Source organism: Schistocerca piceifrons, chromosome 1, assembly GCF_021461385.2.
Source record: "Schistocerca piceifrons isolate TAMUIC-IGC-003096 chromosome 1, iqSchPice1.1, whole genome shotgun sequence".
Lineage (NCBI taxonomy): Eukaryota > Metazoa > Arthropoda > Insecta > Orthoptera > Acrididae > Schistocerca > Schistocerca piceifrons.
The window spans coordinates 226,879,408-226,904,831 of NC_060138.1; the positions used below are offsets into that span (position 1 = coordinate 226,879,408).

The 25,424-nt window shown below is 42.0% G+C and overlaps 1 protein-coding gene across 1 annotated transcript in view; it reads left to right on the forward strand.

The window, feature by feature from the left end:
* The window catches only part of LOC124790129 (nitric oxide synthase, salivary gland-like), a 705,692-nt gene that overhangs the window by 459,841 nt on the left and 220,427 nt on the right, over positions 1-25,424 (forward strand). The window contains 1 exon segment of the mRNA XM_047257705.1: positions 10,305-10,446. Coding sequence (XP_047113661.1) covers positions 10,305-10,446 — 142 coding nt within the window.

Sequence of the window (25,424 nt, forward strand, 5' to 3'; positions counted from 1 at the left end):
GTTTGAATACCCCATTAGTAGTGTAGCGCTTGACACAGTCACGTCGATTAAATATTTGGGCGTAGCATTGCAGAGCGATATGAAGTGGGACAAGCATGTAATGGCAGTTGTGGGGAAGGCGGCTAGTCGTCTTCGGGTCATTGGTAGAATTTTGGGAAGATGTGGTTCATCTGTAAAGGAAACCGCTTATAAAACACTAATACGACCTATTCTTGAGTACTGCTCGAGCGTTTGGGATTCCTATCAGGTCGGATTGAGGGAGGACATAGAAGCAATTCAGAGGCGGGCTGCTAGATTTGTTACTAGTAGGTTTGATCATCACGCGAGTGTTACGGAAATGCTTCAGGAACTCAGGTGGGAGTCTCTGGAGGAAAGGAGGCGTTCTTTTCGTGAATCGCTACTGAGTAAATTTAGAGAAACAGCATTTGAAGGTGGCTGCAGTACAATTTTACTGCCACCAACTTATATTTCGTGGAAAGACCACAAAGACAAGATAAGAGAGATTAGGGCTCGTAGAGAGGCATAATAGGCAGTCATTTTTCCCCCGTTCTGTTTCGAAGTGGAACAGGGAGAGAAGATATTAGTTGTGGTACGAGGTACCCTCCGCCACGCACCGTATGGTGGATTCCGGAGTATGTATGTAGATATAGATGCAGGAAATATATTTAAGCTAATCGACGAATACTTTCTAGAAAATTCAATAGACTAGACTTGGCTGTGTAGGCGTTTGTTTAGATGATGCGAAATCTATGAAAGCGTGTTACGCTCGGTTGGTTTCCAAAGCGAAGTAGGTAGCGCCGAGTGCTATTTGGTCACACTGTTGCATTCATAGAAAGGCCCTTCTTTCTAAAAGCATGCTCAATGGATGAAATCTGTGCTGGACAAAGCAGTGAAAATAATCAGTTTTATTAAGGTTCGCCTTACAAATTCCTGCATCTTTGAAGCGCTCTGTGAGGAATTTGGAAACATCTGCAAATGTTTATTGTCTCTCACTGAAGTTCGGGGCTATCTCGAGGTAGGACTGTTTCCAGACTATACGAGCTTAAATACGAAGTTTACTTTTGTCTCACCAGCCATGCCTTCCACAAAGCAAAGTACATGGAAGATGAAATCTGGCTTCAGACTTACTTGGCAGATATCTTTTCAAAAGTTAACAGATTAAACTTATTCTCTGGAGGTGAAATATAAACGTTTATAGGGCTTTATTACCCCTTTCATCCGCATATTTGTGCGAAAATTCCCTTTTTTGGTAGACCTGTTTAGGAAATAAATACTTTCTGCTGAAACTGATTTGAGAATTAATTTAACTTCTGTGGTTCCTAACTTCAGAGCTTTGTGCCACGGAAAGCAGGCGCAACTTTTTGACTGAATACCAAGGAAGAGATGAGTAATTACAAGGAATATTTGTATTTATTATTGCATTTAGGCCCATTTGTTGTGCAGAGTTTTTAAGCCGTAACCAGAGTAACTTCAGGTTTTAACTGTTAAGGGTTGAGTTAATTTGTCATTAAACCTTTTGCTTGGAATTAAATTGTATGTATATTTAAATTGTATGTATATTTAGAAGTCAGTGGTTCACTCAGATCGTTGTAGAAGGGATTCGCGAGTCGAAAAAGGTTGGGAACCGCTGCGCTGAACTACAACTAGTCATTTCCTTTGCTGTTCGCGTCGCAGACAGAGAGTGGGAAAACGACTTTATGTATGCCTCTGTATGAATCCTGATTTTTCTTATGCGAAATGTACGTCGGTGGTAGTAGACTCGTTCTGCAGTCAGCTTCAAATGCCTGTACTCTAACGTTTCTTAACAATGTTCCTCGGAAGTAACGTCGACTTCCATCCAGGAATGCTTATTTAATACGACCTATGAGGATCTCAAACAGGCGTGCATTATTCAAGAATATGTCGCACTAGTGTCTTATATACGGTGTCCTTTACAGATGAACCACGCTTCCCTAACATTCTCCCTATAAACTGAAGTCGACCATTCGCCATCCCTACCACAATCCTTACATGCTCGTTCCATTTCATATCGCTCCGCAACTTTACTCACATATATTTAAACGACATATAAAGTCTTCAAAAGAACAAAACAAACTGCAAAACGATTTTAAAAAAAATATCTGAATGGTGCAAAAAGTGGCAGTTGACCCTAAATGACGAAAAGTGTGAGGTCATCCACATGAGTGCTAAAAGGAACTCGTTAAACTTCGGTTACACGATAAATCAGTCTAATCTAAAAGCCGCAAATTGAAGTAAATACCTAGGTATTACAATCACAGCCTGCCGGAGTGACCGTACGGTTCTAGGCGCTACAGTCTGGAACTTAGCGACCGCTACGGTCGCAGGTTCGAATCCTGCCTCGGGCATGGATGTGTGTGATGTCCTTAGGTTAGTTCGGTTTAATTAGTTCTAAGTTCTAGGTGACAGATGACCTCAGAAGTTAAGTCGCATAGTGCTCACAGCCATTTATTACAATTACAAACAACTTAAATTGGAAAGAACACATAGAAAATGTTTGGGGAAGGCTAACCAAAGGCTGCGTTTTATTGGCAGGACACTTAGAAAATGTAACGGACCTACTAAGGAGACTGCCTACACTACGCTTGTCCGTCCTCTTTTAGAATACTGCTGCGCGGTATGGGCACAGATAGGACTGACAGAGTACAGGGTTATTACAAATGATTGAAGCGATTTCACAGCTCTACAATAACTTTATTATTTGAGATATTTTCACAATGCTTTGCACACACATACAAAAACTCAAAAAGTTTTTTTAGGCATTCACAAATGTTCGATATGTGCCCCTTTAGTGATTTGGCAAACATCAAGCCGATAATCAAGATCCTCCCACACTCGGCGCAGCATGTCCCCATCAATGAGTTCGAAAGCATCGTTGATGCGAGCTCGCAGTTCTGGCACGTTTCTTGGTAGAGGAGGTTTAAACATTGAATCTTTCACATAACCCCACAGAAAGAAATCGCATGGGGTTAAGTCGGGAGAGCGTGGAGACCATGACATGAATTGCTGATCATGATCTCCACCACGACCGATCCATCGGTTTTCCAATTTCCTGTTTAAGAAATGCCGAACATCATGATGGAAGTGCGGTGGAGCACCATCCTATGGTACGTTTAGCTCCCTGCTTGCTTTATTCGTCGACTTCCGCGGGCTACGCGTGAAACTTGCCCGCACGCATTCAACCGTTTCTTCGCTCACTGCAGGCCGACCCGTTGATTTCCCCTTATAGAGGCATCCAGAAGCTTTAAACTGCGCGTACCATCGCCGAATGGAGTTAGCAGTTGGTGGATCTTTGTTGAACTTCGTCCTGAAGTGTCGTTGCACTGTTATGACTGACTGATGTGAGTGCATTTCAAGCACGACATACGCTTTCTCGGCTCCTGTCGCCATTTTGTCTCACTGCGCTCTCGAGCGCTCTGGCGGCATAAACCTGAAGTACGGCTTCAGCCGAACAAAACTTTATGAGTTTTTCTACGTATCTGTAGTGTGTCGTGACCATATGTCAATGAATGGAGCTACAGTGAATTTATGAAATCGCTTCAATCATTTGTAATAGCCCTGTACATCGAGAAAGTTCAAAGAAAGGCAGCACGTTTTGTGTTATCGCGAAATATGGGAGAGAGTGTAACAGAAATTATACAGGATTTGGGCTGGAAATCATTAAAAGAAAGGCCTTTTTCGTTGCGACGGAATCTTCTCACGAAACTCCAATCACCAACGTTCTCCTCCGAATGCGAAAATATTTTGTTGGCACCGACGTACGTAGGGCGGAACGATCACCACGATAAAATAAGGGAAATCAGAGGTCGTACGGAAAGATATAGGTGTTCATTCTTTCGGCGCGCTATACGAGATTGGAATCATAGAGAATTGTGAAGGTAGTTCAAAGAACCCTCTGCCAGGCACATAAATGTGATTTGCAGAGTATCCATGTAGATGTAGACATGACTATGTCACTACTTGTGGTATCCTGCCCATTCGTGTAATGCAGGCTGCTTAGGATGCTGCTTCGTCGGATAACTAAACAACGATTCAAGCAAATCACATTAATACTTTTTATTACAATAAAGTAGATTGACAATACTTGGCGTCTTTACAAAGATTGGTCACAAGCAATCATTATCCTTCAGAGTAATTTCCATGCAAGTAAATGATACTGTTGACAAGTCACGGGCTCATCTTCCAGTGCGGCTCTTCTAGAGCGGCCGAGACTAATCAGCGAGTCGCTTTTGTTCTCTTCGTGTAGATGCCGTTCCTGTGTTGGTGACGTCATAGTCAGCGTGCTATTCGCTGACGTCGTCTCACAGCCCTGTCTGCTGTATCGTTCTTGATCTTCGTGTCGTCGCTTGTCGTTACGCCTGAACACTACTGGTGCTGTGCCCGAACATTACGGGATTATTTCTCCTACTCACCCGTATTAACTCAGTTCTTTTACGAGGGCTATTCAGAAAGTACAGAACGTTTCCGTCTGAAGCCGCTAGGCACGCGCCGGTGGCGTATATTTTGGTATGCACGTGCTCGGCAGCTCAGTCGGCATCCATCCGTGACAGCGGGAACGTCTCTGCGCGTCTGGTTTTTTCGATATTCGAATTTGCAATGTGCGCTGCAATCGAAAATCCCGCCAGTTGTGAGGTGCGGTCTGTGATACGCTTTTTAATTGCAAAAAACCTAAAACCTATAGAAATTTATCGTGAACTGTGCGAAGTGTACGGAAACAGCGTAATGAGTGAAAGCTCCGTCCGGAAACGGTGCATACGGTTTAAAAATGGCCGAACCAACGTTCGTGATGAAGAGAAGAGTGGACGCCCGAGCATTGTGACTGACGATCTTGTCGCTAAAGTTGATGAAACGATTCGTGAAAACCGTCGCTTCCACAAGTTTCAAGAACTTTGTTGTTTGAAACTGCCACTCAAAAGCTAGGCTACCACAAAGTTTGAGCACGATGGGTGCCCAAACTCCTTACAGAGCACGACAAAGAACAGCGAATGGGGCAGTGTTGACATTTCTGGAGGCCTACCACAAACATGTGATTCATTACTGGATCGAATTGTAACTGGTGACGAGACTTGGGTGAAATACGTCAATTGCGAGACAAAATTACAGTCCATGGTGGTGGGGGGAAGGGGGGGGGCACACAAGGACCCCCCAAAAACCAAGAAGATGTTTGCAAACCTTGTCAGCAAGGAAGTTGATGGCGACAGTGTTTTGGGATAGGCAAGATGTGCTTCTTATTGATTTTCTCGAACGTGGAGCAACCATAAATTCTGCCCGGTACTGTCAAACTTTGCACAGCCTTAGAAGAGCAGCTCAAAATGCCGAGGAAAGCTGGCGTCGAAAACACTTATACGGCAAACCGCACTAAACAACTCCATAATTCATTCAAATGGGAAATTTTCCTTCATCGGCCCTACAGCCCCGATCTTGCACCAACCGACTTCCACTTGTTTCCCTAGTGGCTTGCAACGCAGCGCTTTGATGACAACTCGGAACTCCAGGCGAGCATGACTCACTGGCTGAAGTCTCAGGCGGCAGAATTTTACAACGAAGGTCTTTCAAAGCTTGTCCACCGCTATGATAAGTGCCTCAGTGTGTTTGGTGACTATGTGGAAAAGAAGTATGTCAGTCGCTCTTTCAGATGTATATAATAAAATGTATTTCTTGTATTTAGTTTTTTTTTATGCCAAGACGTTCCCTGCTTTCTGTATAGCCCTCGTACATTTAGAGCTAGCTGCCATCCGACAGCAACTATAAAGTTTGTATAAGTCGTTCTACAGTCATCTTCGACACCTTATCGCACACCACAGCATCCTCAGCAAACAACCGGAGATTGCTGCCGACACAGTCCGCCAGATCATTTCTGTATATAGAGACTAACAGCGGTCCTAAAACGCTTCTCTGGGACACTACTGGCGATAACCTTGTATGTGATGAACACTCATCCTCGAGGGCAACGTATTTGATTCTATTACTTAAGAAGTCTCTGAGCCACTCACATATCTGGGAACCTATTCTGTATACCTTCGATAACAGTCTGCAGTGGGTTACCATGTCAAATGCTTTTCGGAAATCTGAAAGTATAGAATCTGCCCTTCATCCATAGTTCGCAGTGTATCATGTGAGAAAAGTTCAAACCGAGTTTTACACGAGCGTTGCTTTCTAAGACCGTCGTGATTTGTGGACTTGAGCTTTTCGGTCCCTCGGAAATTTACCATATTCGAACGCAGAATATCTTCTAGAATTCTACAGCAAAACTACGTTAGGGGTCTGAAATTTTGTTCGTCCGTTCTTTTAGCGTTCTTATGTACAGGAGACCCCTGCGCAATTTTCCAGTCTCTAATACTCTCGAGTGCCATTTAAGCGTTACCTGCATTTCACAATTCAGTAGCTTTTCAACCATATCTGATTCATTGTCGTATTGATAAGTTATGCTTTCTGTTTAAAGTGTACAAGATCGAGAGCGATACCATCCACGAGGATAGACAGTGCCTGGGCTGTTTCACACGCTCTGCGACAATCATCTACCATCGTTTTCAACGTCAGGATGATGCTGTGAATATGGGTTCTTTTTTAGCTGATTACTACATGCCACACGATAATCTGAAAAACCATTTACTTTGATACTGTTATAAATGGTACACATCATAACCACTGTGCAAAAAAGCTTTTGAGCATAAATTTCAGTCAAAACTTAAGTCTTCCTGGATTTGAGGCCATGGTCGGTATAAAACTATCATCTGGGCTTTCGCCTCCGACCTTCGATTATTACGGAAGTAACTGCGTGAATTTATGAGTTTTAGAATCTAACTCTAATATGAACAGCTCTTGGGTTGTACTAATGCGTACATTTGAAAATGACTACATAAGCGAAATGTAATGGAAGCAAAATGAAGGTAATTATACACTGACGACTGACGACCCGTGTAGTGAAATGCTGTATCTGTGACCTGAAAAATGTAACATGTAACACCATAAATTGCAACAAACTGGAGCTTTCTAAGTAGCTAATTTAACAATATCATTAATAATACTGATAATCAGAGATTTATAGGCTTCTAATGTTCACGACCCGTATGCATAATCATACTGTTGTTCTGTTAATTTTTCATTATCTTGGCTTTTTGTTTCTTTCATAGCGTATCATTTTCGTCTGTGACCTTTATCTGCACATTTCGTCCGATGTTTTCAGTAAAATTTATTCACAAATTATTAATTTTCAATATATGATCAAAAATATTGGTTTTCGTGTATAATATTCTCAAAAATTCTGTTTGCTTTATTTGCCTTAAAACTGAGTCGTCGTTTTTATGTGTACAGCCTTTACTAAATCTTCTCCCTGTTTATACCTCCTTCGCCATTTTCTGCCATCAGTCTTGTGACTAGTTTGATGTGGTCGACCACCAATTTCTCTCCTATACCAACCTTTTCGTATCAGAGCGGCACTTACACCCTACGTCCTCTTTTACTTGTAGTATATTTTCCAGTCTCTGTCTTTCCCTACAGTTTCTACCCTCTATAGCTCCTTCTGGTGTCACAAAACTTATTTCCTGATTTCTTCAGACGTGCGCTATCACTCTGTCTCTTCTTGTTATTGTCTTCCACACGCTCCTTTCTTCGGCGATTCTGCAGAGACCCTCCTCTTCTCTTGTCTTATCAGACCACCTCGTTTTCAACAGCCACCTGTAGCACCACGTCTCAACCGCATCGATTCTCTTCATTTACGATTTTCTCACAGTTCATGAATCATCTCCAAACAACGCTGCTCTCCGAACGTACATTTTCAGAAATTTCTTCAACTAAGGCCGATGTTTGATACCAGCTGACTTCTTATGGTCAGGGATTCCCTCTTCGCCTGTTCTATCACGCTTTTTATGTTCTCCTCGCATCGTCGATCATGTTTTTTTTTTTTGTTGTTGTTGGTTTTTTTTCCGAGGCAGCTGAGTTGCTTCACGGCTGATTCTGGATGTAAGTTAATCGCATTTCTGCTTCTGATTATTACATTCACCTTTCCTCTGTTCAGTCTCAATCCCTATTATGTACTCATTAGACGATTCCATTCAAGAGGTCCTGTAATTATCCTTCTGCAGCGTCATCAACTAATCCTATCTTTTTTACCCTTTCCCTATAGCTTACACCAATGCTTCTTAGACTACATTGTTGAACGCTTTTCCTAGGTTAACAAATTCTATGAACAGGTCTTGACATTTCTTAAGTCATTATTCCAATATCAAGAGCAGCGTCAAAGCCACATATCCAGTACTTTCGCCTTTCCTAAAGCCAAACTGATTATTATCTGACAGATCCTGAATTTTATTTCCATTTTTCTGTATATTATTCCTTCGCCTATAAGATCATATTGTCTCTAATCAACAGTGCAGAGCGTATATAGCCATAAGCCTTTAACTCAAAACGAATTTTAGGACAAATACAACAAACTCAGGATTGTCCACGTTAATGAGGAGACTGCATAGGTAAAGGAGAAAAGCTGATAATCCAAAATATGCAATTTTTTATGTCTTTAAAAAGCAGGTTACTTGTAATAATTTCAACCCAACTGCATTACTTACACATTACTCTACGCAAACTGAAAACTTTTTTGGGAAATTGTAGAGCACACTGTATCTTGTATGACTTCTTAGTTCACTTTCGGACATTTTTTTTTGTTTCTGTTTTTTCATCACTTTTCACTGTGGGATTTGGGTTTTGGGCCCGCATCGTCTTCCGGTGGTGAAACACGGATTACATGGAAATTAGTGTACCCTAAAGGAAAATGACGATAGTGGTAATGAGTGTTTTAGAGCGCTAAACAGCGAGGTCATCAGCTCTCTTCTAGAAGAAAACATTCATCCTAATTATAATAAATCAACAAATAAAACTAGGAACGAAACAAAAGCAGTCAAAATCAACTGCCTGGCCTTTGCGGATGACCATGCAGTCTGCCATTAATACAGAAGTAACTACAATCCAAAAAAACCTCCTGGGAAAGAAACTATCAGAGGAAACTGACCTGCAAATCTCAACATCCAAAACAGAAAACGTTACAGATGTCTAAGTCCCCCCAAACCGTTGAAAACAGATACTGTAAAAGATGACAAAGTTCAGAAATTCAAATATCTCGGAGAAATAGTTCAAACCGATTGACTGACCAAAGAAACAAACAACGCCAGATCTCGTAAATGGAAAAGGAAGGAAGATTAGAGTTTAAGGTACAGTCGACAGCCCTGTCATTAGAGACGGAGCACTAGCTCGGGTTATGAAAAGATGAAAAAAAAATCGGCCGTGCCTGGAGGGTTTTAGGGAAATCGCCGAAGACATAAATCTGGATGCGAGACTGGAATCTGGACCTTCGTTCACCTCCATATGAATCCAGTTTGCTAACCACTGTGCCACCTCGCCCGGTCCCATAAAATGGCTACTATCTTCCAACGACACCTATGATAAAAAGAACGGTTTCCATTTATGAGAAAATTAGACGCTATGAAACTTAAAACCGAAAGCTCTCTATGCTGCAGAGTGCACTGCCGCACTTAAAGTAGGAGAAATAAAAGTAAATGGAGAAAAGAGAGAGAAAATTCTTTCAAAAATTGTGGGACCTACCGTAGAAGAAAGTGGCAACTACAAATTAAAAACTAACAACAACTCATTTCAAAAAATTCCCGAAACTGTCAGACACAATATAGCAAAGGCGGATCCGTTTCTTTGTGCTTTTGGAAAGAATGGAGGACAACAGATTAACTGAAAGCACCTTCCAATATTTCACTAAGAACAAAAACAAAAATAGTGGTTAAAGGGCACTGAAAAAGTCTTAGAAGAAACGAACATAACTGAAAAAAACATTAAAGCAGAAAAATTCAGAACTATAAAAAAACCTGCTTTCAGAAAAAAATAGAGGAAACGAGGAAGAATTTAATCCAGGGACAACTACGCCAGCATGGCAAGGGAATGATACAGTACTGGGAAAGAAGAAGGAAGAACCTCATTCGAAAGAACAGTTCCGAACAGTTGTTTCACGTGATCCACAGCTGGTCAGATTCGACGGAAGAAGACGAATTCTTCAGATTTGGTTTTTATTTTATTTTTTTCAAAAACCCACCAATTATGCTCGTATAACCGGCATACCGGCTAATAACGAGGTAGTTCTAGTTCCTTGGTTTCCATAGGGACAGTACTACTATTTGTACAGAAATACGTTTACCATGATAAATAAGACCAACAATTAATAAAAGCCATAGCAGTATCAGCACAGTAACTAAGCTTGAGACATGGACGTGTTGGTACTCGTGTTACAGGTCTGCCATCACGGTGTTCCCGCAGCGCACGGACGGAAAGCACGACTACAAAGTATGGAATGCCCAACTGATCAGCTACGCCGGCTACAAGAACCCAGACGGCAGCATCACGGGAGATCCCAACAACGTCGAGTTTACCGAGGTACGTTGCGACCCACCAGTTACGTCGATAAGCTTATCTCCTTGCCTTTGGTAGATTGTAAGTAAGTCAGCATTATAATGGAATCCCCCAATCTGTAGCGTACTGAGTACTATTTTGTAACTTGCTGACAGATTAAAATTGTGTGTCGATATCAGGAGCCGCGCGGGGTAGCCGCGCCGTCTGGGACGCCTTGCCACGGTTCGCGCAGTTCCCCCCCCCCCCCTTCTCCCCGTCGGAGGTTCGAGTCCTCCCTCTCGCATGGGTGTGTGTGTGTGTGTGTGTGTGTGTGTGTGTGTGTGTGTGTGTGTGTGTGTCCTTAACGTAAGTTAGTTTAAGGTAGATTAAGTAGTGTGTAAGCCTAGGAACCGATGACCTCAGCAGTTTAGTCCCATAGCAACTTACCACAAATTTCCAACTTTTCGGGGCATCGGAACTGAGAAGCTTAATCGGGGTGAGTGTTGCTCACGAAAGGCTAGATTCCGAGACCGAATCCAGCTAGTGATACGAACAACCGAATGAAAAGAACTGATTCATTCGGTTGTTATTTTACGTTTCGGTTGAGTTATTAATTCGTTCTTCTGAGTGAAATTAGTGTGTGAGCACAACCGAATGAAAACAGTAGATTCAGTTGGATGTAGTTTTGAACTCGCCTAATCCCGGCACATTCAAATCTGAGCGGAAACAGTCGATACTTTTTGTATTGTTAAATCACTGCTGTTGACTGCACTTTGTTATCACCTGTCGTCACTGTTATTGTCACGCTGATATTTTGTTTTTATTTGGTGCCATTAAGTACCTTTCAGTTCGTTTTTCCGTGCGTATTTATGAATATTACGTTTACTCGATACTGGACTTTTTTCTCTGCATCAAATTGTCGACACGCTCCTCTGCGAGGAATAGGATAAATCAAATGACGGCATAAAAAAAATCCTCGAGATAGCTTCAATGCGATGTACAGTATCTGCAAGTACCATTCATAGTCTGCAACTATATTAATTAAATTCAAATATAATTAATGATTGATACGTTTGTCGGAAAAATATACTTACGTCAAGTGGCAGAACGCACTTAAAAAGCAAGTGATTAAGTCACTACACAACTAAAAAAAAATATATTCTATATGCTTCCTGTACAGGTCACAGCTCAGCACTTACCGAAAGAGAAATATCGATGATAGGAGCAAATCTGCAGAAAAAAGAAACAGAGATTCAATAATTTTAAATTTCAAATGTAACTGTTCATTTATTTAAACATAAATTTGCGTCATTACACCAGTTATCAAACTTTAAAAACCAACCAAAATTTGGTATTTAACACTAGAAGTACGAGTATAGCATTCGTATATAAATTAATAAATAGAGAAATTTTAAAAATTAGCAGTACACTTTTTCCTATTTGCTTGTCCTCGAAATAAGATAACTGTCTTAAAAAAAAATTGGTAATGCTAGCCAAGGCTCACATATAACAGAAAACGCTGAACAGATATACAAGTGAATACAATCCAATCCTGAAACTCTCTGGAAACATTCACATAACTAAATAAACCAAGTGAAACCTCCGAAGCCCGACGAGTGAGTGAAAAAAATTCGTAGCGACTGCGCAACACAATTAAATGATCACTTTTTCGGAAACCCGTAACTGTCTCCCATTGCGAGGCATTAGTTTGAAATATGACTCAGACGTGGCTACAACCTTCCTCTGTAATAGTGCAAAAGTGTGGCGACCTGCAACGTCATCTTCGTGTCCAGCGATGCTTGAAGCAGCAAAGTGTCGATATATGCGAAAAAAGTCCGAAGCTTAGAAGTTCATACGACGTGTAAATTCCGTTAATGATGTCACACTGGCGCCGAATTTCACCAAAATGGTTCAAATTGCTCTGAGCACTATGCGACTTAACTTCTGAGGTCATCAGTCGTCTAGAACTTAGAACTAATTAAACCTAACTAACCTAAGGACATCACACACATCCATGCCCGAGGCAGCGGTTGCTCGGCTCCAGACTGTAGCGCCTAGAACCGCACGGCCACTGCGTCCGGGGCGAATTTCACCACAATTCCGCACAACGCCGCCGCCAATGTGTCATACGAAAAGAAAGTCGTCTTACATTTCACCTCTTGGTTTGATGCCTCTGCGATGCAGGTCAGAACTGCGAATCTCGACGTTGAAATCACGCTGTTTTACTATGAGACACGCTGGCGCTCGGAAACGACACTAAAAGGGTTCAGGGGATAGTATAAAGGGCGTCAATGAAACCGCTCCCTCCCTTGGGACGTTGATTCGCACACATTTAGCGGCGAAAAACGACATTTTGCAGTTCGATGAGCAACAGAGAGACATTCTTCACGATTTTTGATACTGCTGACATCTCCCTGGCGTTTCAACCCTTCTCTAATGACATCGTTGGCTAGTAACTCCACTAAACATGATCTCACCCCTTTGGAGTGCAGTGCGACAGCTATTCGATGAAATCTGAGCGTGATCCAAAACAGCAAAGGCGTCATATGCTTTTACAATGCTCCTTCCTGTGGAGTGATTATGGGGGGGGGGGGGGAGGGGGGCGAGGTGCGACATTGACACATGCATGAAGAAAACGGGAAAGAGTCCCTGTAATACCCCCCAGTTCCGCACCCGCCCCCATTTATTCCAAAATGTAAAAATGTGACTAACAGAGAAAACCTTCGAAGAAGTGCTAGGTTCCTGCAACTAGGCAACCACTTGATACACCTCCGGTGCCAGTGGCACATTTAATTCTGTTGCGCAGAGTAGTTGACGTGGCGCAGAGACTCGTTTCATAGGGTTGCTTCATTCCACTGACTGAAAGAAAAAACAATCGACTTATCAGTCGTTTGTTAAAAAGCGTTGGTTGCTCTATCACTTGCCCCAGCTGCCAGAATGTTTCAATCTCTCAGGAAGGCAAATACATACTTCGTTGTAAAGGGAACGATTTATTCTGAATACAACACCTAGGCTGAGGCTCGGCTATATCTTCCTTTCTAAAAATAACACTCCAGCAAAGTGTACAGAACGGCTATTGTGTAACTCGTGAGAGCAAAAAGTTGATATTTACTGAAGTGAAGCTCAGGCCTCAAAGGGCCTGTTGTCTGTGCCGCCTACATACCTCAGTCGGTAAAAGCACTACTTACCAAAGTGCAGGGTCATTGTGAGTGGAGGAGGAACACCTTTCCCACAGGCGCCTCAACCCACCCTGTGAGATATCCTATCCAACTACGCCATATGAAATTTACATTTATTTACGCGCCCTGTCATTCCATCCCTTCTTGTCAGCGTTGTCCTCGATTATTCCAGAAGAAAATACACTCTAAGACAAAAAAAAGAGACCCACCACGAAGGTATTATACGAATACTAGGTAACCGATTGATGTGATGTACACGTAAGAGACAAACAACTGATTACAGTTTCAGAAAAAAATGACTGACTTGTTTAAGAGAAAGAGCTTCACAAACTGACGGACTCTGTAATGCATTGATCCACTCTGGACTTCATGCCAGCAGCTATTCGGCTTTGCACTGATTGACAGAGATGTTAGATATCTTCTTGAGGGATATCGTGCCAGATTCTGAGCAACTGGCACGTCAAAATCCCGAGCTTGTTGGAGGCTCTGCCTCTAATGCTTCAAACATTCTCATTTGGGGAGAGATCCAGCTATCTTGCTGGCCAAGGTAGGGTTTGGCAAGTACGAAGACAAGGTCGTCATGTACGGGCGGGCATTATCTTGCTGAATAGTAAGCCCAGAATGGATTGCAGTAAAGGGCAACAAAACTGGGCGTAAAATATCGCCGAAGTACCATGTAGGAGAACCAGAGGGGTCCTGGTGTGAAAAGAAACGGCATCCCAGACCATCACCCCTGGTTGTTGTAGTGTTGGCAGAAGAGCCAACACTGTGTTTCTAGAGGAGGCCGAAATGCACGCGTTTAATTACACGCTGACTGGCGTGAGGTCTGGAACAGGACAATATCTTGAGAACTGCAAATAAAGTACGTAGATGAAGTAATACTTCAATCCACAATTGTAGAACATCTCTCCTGATGATAAATGCTTCACATAATAAATATCAATTGAATACGGCGCCTTGCTAGGTCGTAGCAAATGTAGCTGAAGGCTATGCTAACTATCGTCTCGGCAAATGAGAGCGTATCGGTCAGTGTAGCTTCGCTAGCAAAGTCGGCTGTACAACTGGGGCGAGTGCCAGTACGTCTCTCTAGACCTGCCGTGTGGTGGCGCACGGTCTGCAACTACTGACAGTGGCGACACGCGGGTCCGACGTATACTAACGGACCGCGGCCGATTTAAAGGCTACCACCTAGCAAGTGTGGTGTCTGGCGGTGACACCACAGTTGTCAGACCATATGGCCGGCGGCTTTGAGGTTGGTTGTTCAAATGTGTGTGAAATCTTATGGGACTTAACTGCTAGGGTAATCAGTCCCTAAGCTTACACTCTACTTAACCTAAATTATCCTAAGGACAAACACACACACACCCATGCCCGAGGGAGGACTCGAACCTCCGCCAGGACCAGCCGCACAGTCCATGACTGCAGCGCCCATAGACCGCTCGGCTAATCAAATGGTTCAAATGGCTCTGAGCACTATGGGACTCAACTGCTGTGGTCATAAGTCCCCTAGAACTTAGAACTACTTAAACCTAACTAACCTAAGGACAGCACACAACACCCAGCCATCACGAGGCAGAGAAAATCCCTGACCCCGCCGGGAATCGAACCCGGGAACCCGGGCGTGGGAAGCGAGCACGCTACCGCACGACCACGAGATGCGGGCCCGCTCGGCTAATCCCGCGCGGCTTTGAGGTTGGTATCCCACCGCTGTCCATGGCATCTCCAGACACGTCTTCAGCGTAGAATATCAATGAGTAGAATTGTCATCGATGATGAGTTCCGCTTCTAACAGAATCTGATGTCAAGGGAAGACATATCTGGAGACGCCCCCAACTGTGGTAGGATACTAATCTGACTGTCGCCCGCCATACGGCCCAACAACGGAGGTCTGGGGTGCCATTTCTTTTCTAGCAGGATCCCTTTGGTTGTCAATGGCGGCACCCTGACAGCACGGCCGTACGTCGACGATATTCCACGCCCCGTTTTGTTGCCCCTCATGGCAAGCTATCCTGGGCTTACATTTCAGCAAGATAATGCCCACCCGCACACGACGAGAGCTTTTTACTGCTTGTCCTCGCTCTTGTAAAACCCTAACTTCTCCAGAAAGGTTTTCGGATTTCTTCTCAATTGAGAACGTTTGGAGTTTCATGAGCAGCGCCCTCCAGCAGCTTCGGGATTTTGACGATCTAACGCGTCAATTGGACAGGACTTGCCATGATATCCCTTAGGACATCCAACAACTTTATCAGTCAATGCCAAGCCGAATAACTGCTTGCATAATGACCAGAAAGGGTCCTACGCACTATTGAATTGCTCAGTTTTTGAACCTCTTTCTCCTAAATAAATTATCCAACTTTCCTGAAATTGTAATCCTTTGTTTGACTGCGCTTGGATGTCACGTCTACTGATTTTCGTTCCATTCGGGTAATTCCATCGTGGGATGTAGTTATCTTTTATTTTGTTTCCTTAGGGTGTAATTTCTTCTCCTACTAGTCCACTTAATTTTGAGAGCTCTGTAAAACCACATCCCAAACTCTTATACTTTCTTCTCACAAACCATAATACACTCACGTTTAATACAGTGCTCCAGATGCGCATACTTAGATGTTTATCGTAAAATTAATATCTATGTTTGACAGAAGTAGACCTCTTTTAGGGTGGCACGCCCTCTTTGCCCGTATTAAACTACTCCTCATATTGTCCTTGCTTCCTCCATCATGCCTTATTTTGCTTCAGAGGTAGAGAACTTCTTCACTTCGTTTACTAAGTGGCCCCCAGGTTTTATGTTCAGTTTATTGTTAATCTCGGTTCACTCTTCGTTACTTTTGACTTTCTTTTGTATACTCACAGCTCATATTCTTTGCTCGTTATTGAGTTAATTCCGTACAGCAGTTACTCAAGTACTGTAACTGTTCCCCATCTTCACTGTGGTGGAAGAGGCTGAAGCTTTCTTCACTTTCGTAACTGTGTTTTCCGTGTACATGTTGAACGGTAGGGAAGAAACTCTCCATTCCTGTCTTCCGCTCTTTTTACACCGAACAGTTCTCTCTTATAATATGTACTCTTTATTTACGACAGACTGTTTGGGCTTTATCGCCCTTTCCCAGTACCTGTGATTAACAATTTTGGGTGAGAACAGGTACCTATGTCAGTGTCATTTATATTAAAGTGCCTGTATTATACGTCTAGATTGATGTGACATCCATATTACGTCGTTCGTGGGCTGTCTCATAACTATCACTGTTTTCATAAGATAGTAAATGATGTCAAGATGTTGAATATAAAATTTTGATTACGATGTGACAGTAATTTGACAGTCCCACCCTTACAACATTATATGTTTACAAAGATAGTGCAGATGAACAGCGATATTATTTTATTAACTAAAATTTGTTACGATAGTCTTTGGTTGTTGCACATCCACTTTCGTGTTCTAAAAGTTGAATGAGGTTTTTAAAGTAGTACTTGTGTCTAAATTCTGTATGTTCGTTTAATATTTCTTGTGAGTATTTTCTCCTGTACTTATAGATTTCTAATTCTTCAAGAATGTTCATTGCAAAACCTTTTGATATTCTGTACAGAAACTGTAGTGCACTTTCGATCGTATCAGCAGTATGAATTTGATTTTCAAGGTAGAAAGAAGCTCGACTGATTATATTCCCTCTCTCTAATGTGTTCTCTACAACTCACGTTGAAATTTCTTCCTGTTTGGCCAATGTACCATTCTTATTTTTCCCTCTTGATTATTTCGTATATTGTATGAGAGCCACCTTTTCCTGTAACTTTCCGCAATAACGACTATGAAATAAGAAGCTGAGAATCACAGTTATCTCCTTTCTGTTGCCCACAGGACGTCAACCCCACACGCTTCATTGTTAAAGGCTGTAGGCCTGGCAGCTCAGTTCCTTGTTCGCAGAAAGCTTCAAAAATTTGCTCAGCATTCTGCCCTTCAGCTGCACAGCACTGAGGCTAAGGCTTAATTGCCTTTTGATGGTACCAGCTCGTCCGCTAATTACACTTCTCTGCTTGACGCTGCCCTCTGCAGTAGGTTCCTGTGCCGTCATTTACATCCTGATATTCCGAACGGTTTTATTTGGAAACATTCTGGCTTTTATGACAGAAAATCTTTCAAGAGCAGTCTTCGAGCACTGGAAACGATCCCAAAGCCTTCTGTAGTCAGTTTAGAAAATTTCCTTATTCACGTCCCCACTTCCTCTTTCCACCAAAGATTACCAACAAGTATGAAGCAACTCAAAAGAGTTAGACACTTCCTAAAACGAAATCCGTCACCAGTAATTAACTGATCAGAAATTCATCCTTAAACGAGCTCCTCGCCCAGGTCTTGATGGCAAACGGGATGTCGACGTCCGCGCCGTGTCATTCTCTGTCATGAGGCGTCATGCGGATGTGATACGGAGACGCTTTCCTGGTCGTTTCTCCGACATCCCAGGCCGTGAAACCGCTGCTCCTTGCTCACGCAGATCCCCAATCGGCATACGAGGCTGAGTTCACCCCATTCCAGTCGTCCTACCATGCAAAATTATTGGGACTTCGACACGATCATCCTCAAGGCTAGAAAACAATACGTTACATTGAGTTTGCTGCGTTTTTTCGATACACTATTTGTCACCTAAATATCAGATAAATTTTGCTTCTAATCTGTGATACTTCGTTCACACAATTTAAGAAATATAATCGCATTATTACTCTAATTACTCTAGAATGATGTAAAGCAACTTACACATTCAAAAAATACGTTGGGCAAATTACTGATAATATTTCCCTGTTTTTCTATCATTTCTAATCGATGCTAACGCACTTACAAATATTCTATTTCTGCCTAACAACAGAATGAACTACCAGAAACTGATTAACTGTTTACATTATTAAAGGAAGCTTACTCAGGAGTTGCTGTTAACAGCCATGTTCAAGATGGTTTATTGACAAAGTTGGGACGAATATCTAACAGATAGGGAAACAAAATTAAATCACTGTGTAGAGACAGCAAGTGGAGCAGGCGTGAAAATGTTCAAATGCGTGTGAAATCTTATGGGACTTAACTGTTAAGGTCATCAGTCCCTAAGCTTACACACTACTAAATCTAAATTATCCTAAGGACAAACACACTCACCCATGCGCGAGGGAGGACTCGAACCTCCGCCGGGACCAGCCGCACAGTCCAAGCAGGCGTAAAAATCTCTAGATAAAGAGAAAGAGAGGAAGGGACAGGGAGAGAGAGAGAGAGAGAGAGAGAGTGAGTGAGAGAGAAGGTTAACACGTTATAAGCATGGCAAACAGGCCTAATTATTGGAAACAGACATTGCATGAATAAGGAAGGTGAAGAGATGATTCAAGATGGTTCAAATGTCTCTGAGCACTATGGGACTTAACAACTGAGGTCATCAGTCCCCTAGAACTTAGAATTACTTAAACCTAACTAACCTATGGACATAACACACATCCATGAACGAGGCAGGATTCGAACCTGCGACCGTAGCAGCCGCGCGGTTCTAGACTGAAGCGCCTAGAACCGCTCGGCCACCCCGGCCAGCTGATTCAAGATGGTTTAGAGAAATTTTCTGTCGGTGAAAGAGAACGTGATAACGTAAAAAAGTATTTAATGACACTAGTCAACAAATTTGAAATTTTTTCAATATCAGGTATGTAAATGAGTGGATTTATCTAATTTGGGGTAAAATCACATTCCCTCTATCACGTCACATTTTCTAGATAGACAGCAGAATCAAAAATAGTAGTGGTGAAAATTGGCAGAATTAAAACAAACAATAAATGCTTATTTAGAACTTTATAACTCAATATTATTAAAGAAGCACATATAGATATGACGCAAGTAGAAAGTCTAAATTAGTTCACAATATTTTCTTCAACTTAATACTTCTTTGCTATTTGAAAAATGTGCTCTTCTCTTTTCTGCCGCTTCTTTATCACACCTGCTATCCAGTACCGTTTGGTAAATCCTGGGGCAAACCCATACAAAAAGAAGCAAAAAATTACACGTGTGAACAAAGGAATGCTAAACATGAACATACGGAAAATAAACTATAAAAGCCCTTAGAAATTCAAAAGTCTTGTGTGCTAGAACAATTTCGAATTCTAAATACCAACCTGCGTACTAACTGTTATCTCATCTCAGAATCGAAACGTCTGTTCAGTATTGTAATCACCAAAATTTGCAATCAAAACTTTCTACCCAGTAATGCAAAAATGATTCCGTACTGAAATCACAATGCAAGCGAACATTTTGGGCCAGTCAGAAATTAAACGTAATGGAAGCACAGGAAAGAATGACTATGAGGAAAATTTAATCAGAGATGACAGCTTTGTAATGCTCGGCAATGAGTTATATATGAATAAAGAGAGAAATAACTGAAACGTTAAGAAAAAGTATTAATATTGTTTGAGCATTTATTTACTATGAACGACAATATGCATAACTACAAAGAAAAACAGGTACCTCTTTGAAAAGGAACTAACAGCATTTCCAGTCGATTTGAAGAAAATTTAAACTAAGCAGCATGAAGAAGCAGCCAACAGGAATTGTTTCACAATGAATTACATTATAAACAGATGGATCCCAGGGTGAAAAGGAGCAAACTTAGCATGTGATATGACAAATAAAACAAAAATCACACTGTGAAATGATGAAGTCTCATTCCAGAAAAACAACGCAACAAATTGAAAAGAAAGAAAAATAGCACAGAGCTACAAATGAAATGGAAAAAGGTAACGGAAAAGTACGCCGTCTATAGTCTTGCTACCACGTAGTGTTCATTGGCGTTTAGAGTTTCAGGAGATCAAGGTAAAAGGGATTTCGTCCGAATAAAGCGGTAGAAGGGCCAGCCACTCTTGATGCAGTCTGCAAAGAATAGCTTATCTTTGCGCAGCTGTACCGTAATGCGGGACGTCACGTTGTACAGTCGTATGCGTTTCATCTCCTTGTCAGGTCGCTCTCTAGAAAGCTACGGCGCGCCCTCATGTGAAGTGAGTCTGTGTCAACCTCGCGCCTTTTCGTTTCATATTTCCTTAATTTGAAAAAAGAAAGCTAGGTACTACCTGACGTACCTAACTCCTTTGTATGAGAAGTATGCATTTAACTGGAGGAATTTCTTTGTTAGGATAAAAATATGTTTTCCGTTCTCTTCAAATACTAGCGTGATCTGTAACAGTAGCGCAAATGGTATACGTCATGTTAAGACGGTAAAAAACCTGAAACAAGCCACCTAAACAACGATAATTTCTTACATTATGAAATACGGTGCTGTGTAGTATGCTCAGTGATTGGTGCTCAGAAGTGAGTGAACAGAATGACAATAGCTTTTTATATTCCTTGCAAGAAGTGTAAACAAAACAGTATTGTTCACTAAAGATAGCAGACTAGCGTGTTTGAAAGGGTGAAACCTCCAACTCCCATCGTGCCATCCTGACTTAGATTTTCAATGGTTTCCCTAAATTACTTCAGGCGAGGTAATGATGCTATGCTGTGTTCGCATTAACCCTCTGTCCACAATTATTATGTATAAATGGAGATGATCTTTTAACTACTAACGACGCCTTTGGCACAATTGTTTTGTGTATCTCCACTTCAGGTTGTAATTTTAGTGTATTTTGCTTCTGATGAAGGTATATTTAGATATACCGAAACCGTGGTCAAGAATTTTAATAAATCTTTATCCTGCAACTGTTTGTCTGCTATCATTTACCGTGAAGAATTTCAATAGTTGCTGTTTCAGCCAAGTTTAAAATCTTGAACTCTAGTAATATTGAAATAATGTCAATAGCAGCCTAACTCAGCTCGTTTTGTTATTAGCGTGCGACACTTCTCAGATTCTCGCAGTACATTGACACAGATGTGAAACGGAAATGCTACTGCGAAAGGATGGTTTCTTTTATGGCTGTTAAACAGAGGAGCTGCTCAAACAAAGCTCTTGCACTGCCCATTAAATTCTCATTAGCAAAATGGTCGCGTCCAGCGAAATATTATGAGATTACTCCCCTTAATGCTTAATGTTAGCTGCTTTCAGTATACCTATCTGGGAATATGTATGCATTTGCTCGTATATATCAGCTTCGAAAATGGGGCAATAATTGAATATATTTTATGAAATAGTGATTTTAGCAATAACTGTAGTATCGTAATGCTCACTGCAATGCTTAAGACGCTAATTTCGTTAATCAGTAACAAATAACGTAAAATTGAAAACTGACATTCGTGTTCTGGTAGTTGAACCTTTATGTCCTTTTAATAAAAATACCTTAAAGTTAAATCTGGAAAAGTGATAGTACTGACGATTATTAAAATCATTTAAGCTGAGAATGACCAGTTACTTTTGCAAAATACATTTGAATGGTCTTTCCGAGGTTATTAGCTCTTGGTTTCAGGAAATATAGCTCACGCTGTCATTATTATTTAACGTTTGTTCAATTGTGAGCTGACATAGCCGGCCGGTATGGCCCAGTGGTTCTAGGCGCTTCAGTCTGGAACCGCGCGATCACTACGGTCGCAGGTTCGAATCCTGCCTCGGGCATGGATGTGTGTGATGTCCTTACGTTAGTTAGGTTTAGGTATTTCTAAGTTCTAGGGGACTGATGACCTCAGATGTTAAGCCCCATAGTGCTCAGAGTCATTTTTGAGCTGACATAAAGCATTGTCAAAGTTTGAACTGTTTCAAAATGATCACAAAAAATGTTATTAGATTATTTTTCACTTATTTAAATAACACAACTCGGAATTTTACTTAAGGAAAGGAAGGATCTGGTTATGGAAAATGTTTGGGTTGAAACATAACAATTACTTTCACAATGAAAAACTATAATTTGAACACTATCAGTTCTAAAAGCTGGAGTGTCCGTAAAAACTTGTACGATAAACTGGTTAGATCTTACTTTGTGTTGAATTTGCTTAAGTGCTTCGGCGGATAACATTAAGTAGCAACAAATGGTACAGGCTCTTCATGGCGTCGATTCACAATATACCGCATTGAGCCCAAAGTATTTTGTTGTCAGTGAAGCTCTTGAAGTTTTGTACTGTGCCCACACAATTCAAAATACTGCCTGAACATACAAAATCTTCTTATTGCAACATAACGACGAACATTTCAGCGCCATCATAACCACACACGAATCTCAGCACATTTTGCCTATAATACGTTTTACGTCTGAACCAGAAGCAGTCTAGTAAAGCAATGCAGTGGCTGCCTCTCCAACAACTATCAGGCAGCCCCGTCCAAAGACAGTAATAAAGCCTACCGATAGATACGCTTATAGACAATGTTACACCTTTAACTACTCCAGCGTGTCTACATACAATTCTTTAAACATTTACCGTTAATATATTGACATATAGGCGGAATTAAATAACTTTAATAAAACTTTCGCAGCATAAACATTACAGAAAAAATATACAGGGCGACAATTATTGGACTTTATGAAATAAAATCGTCATAGCTTCTGAACGGTTTGCGTTAGGACGTTCAAACGGCACGGTTAGCCGGGGGCATAATGGGAATTACTGGTTTGGTTTAGCGACGAAGCCCACTTTAGTTTGGATGCGTTCGTCAGTAAGCAAACTTGCGGCATTATGAGGACTGAGAATCCGAATTTCGCGATCGAGAAGTCTCTTCACCCTCAACGGGTGACTGTGTGGTATGCAATGTCGGGTCAAGGAATAATCGGTGCGACATTCCTTGATGGCATGGTGACTACCGGACGGTATGTGAAGATATTGGAAGATGATTTCATCCCCATTAGCCAAAGTGACCCTGATTCCGACAAAATGTGGTTCAGGCAAGACGGAGCTCGACCAAATCGAAGCAGGTGAATGTTTGAGGTCCTGGAGGAGCACTCTGGGGACCGCATTCTAAAGCTGGGGTACCCAGAGGCCACTGGCATGGACCTCGATTGGCCGCCATATTCTCCGAATCTGAACACATGCGGCTTCTTTTTGTGGGGCTATATTAAAAGCAAGGTTTGCATCAATAGCTCCAAAACCATTGCTGAGCTGAAAACAGCCATACAGAAGGTCATCGACAGCATCATGATACATAAGCGGGTCTACGCCATATCATCGCCAATGATGGCAGGCATATCGAACATGTCATAACCTAAATCCAAATATCCGTAGTGACGTTTACATGTTGAATAAGGACTGTGCACACAGTACTTTGTAACTAATTTGAATTTTTTTTTCATGTCGTTCAATAATTGTCGCCCTTTACACAATCCTAACCACATATTAAAGCGGAAAATCGATGATCCCTATGTCTACATCTACATCCTACTCCGCAAGCCACCAAATGGTGTGTGGCGGAGGGTACCTTTGGTACCACTATCCCTCCAGTCCTGCTCCACTCGCGAATAGTGCGTGGAAAGAATGATTGTCGGTAAGCCTCTGTATTGGTTCTAATTTCTCGAATTTTCTCCTCGTGGTCAATACGCCCGAAGCGGGCTAAATCATGGCGACGATCGTCTGCGCCTCTGACGAATTATTTTGTGTGATGTCCTCCGTCATAGTGCAACGGTCAACTCTGAAATTTTATTGTGCTACCCTCAGGAAACTAAAGAAACGGCTTCAGCACTGTCGTCGCCACAAAAATGCCAACAAACTACTACTTCTTCGTGACAACGCAAAGCCTCACACAAATCTGCGGTCCAGAGAGGAGCTCACAAAACTTCATTGGACTGTTCTTCCTCGTCCAACCTATCTCGTACCTTCCGAATTCCATATGTTTGGTCCAACGAAGGATGCACTTCGCGGCAGGCAGTACCTCGATGGTGGTCCAGTTACTGATGCTTCGACCAGTAAGTGGCACCATGCAGGCATACAGGTCCTCTCAAAAAAATGGTTCAAATGGCTCCAAGCATTATGGGACTAAACATCTGAGATCATCAGTCCCCTAGACTTAGAACTACTTAAACCTAACTAACCTAAGAATATCACACACATCCATGCCCGAGGCGACCGTAGCAGCAGCGCGGTTCCGGACTGAAGTACCTAGAACCGCTCGGCCACAGAGGCCGGCTCAGGTCCTCTCAGTAAGGTGGCATAAGGTCGTCGCATTCAACGGAGATTATGATGAAAAATATGATTCTCTAGTCAAAAGAACGGCGAATAATATGGTGAATTGGAATCCCGAATAAATTGAAGGAAAGAAGATTACGATTTAATGTCCCGTCGACACCGAGGTCATTAGAGACGGAACATAAGCTCGGATTGCATCAAGGATGGGGAAGGAAATCGGCCGTGCTCGTTCAAAGGAACAATCCCGGCATTTTCCTGGAGCGATTTAGGTAAATCACGGCAATTTTTTGTAAATTTAAGGTAAGGTCTTACGGGACCATACTGCTGGGGTCATCAGTCCCATAAGCTTACACACTAACTTAAAGTAAATTACGCTAAGGACGACACACATACCCACGCCGGAGGCAGGACTCGAACCTCCGACGGGGGGAACTGCGCGGACCGCACAAGACGCCTAACACCACGCGGCTACCTCGCGCGGCGGTAAATCACGGAAAACCTAAAGCTGGACGGTCGGACACCGGTTTGAAGCGTCGTCCTCCCGAATGCGAGCCCAGTATGTTAACCACAGTGCCACGTAGCTCGATTTGAATAAAACCAACCTACTCTCAGAAAAAAAATGTGTTGCGTTACTTATTGGATGCCCCTCGTAATCTGACGCTGTTAAAAGTATACGTTTTTGTCTAACAATAACAACTCCATAAGGGAAAATGACATATCTTAATTTACTTTTGCAAATAGTTGTTCCTCACACAAGAACCACTTTTCTGGAACCAGCACACAACACAGTTCCGTTTAAAACAATC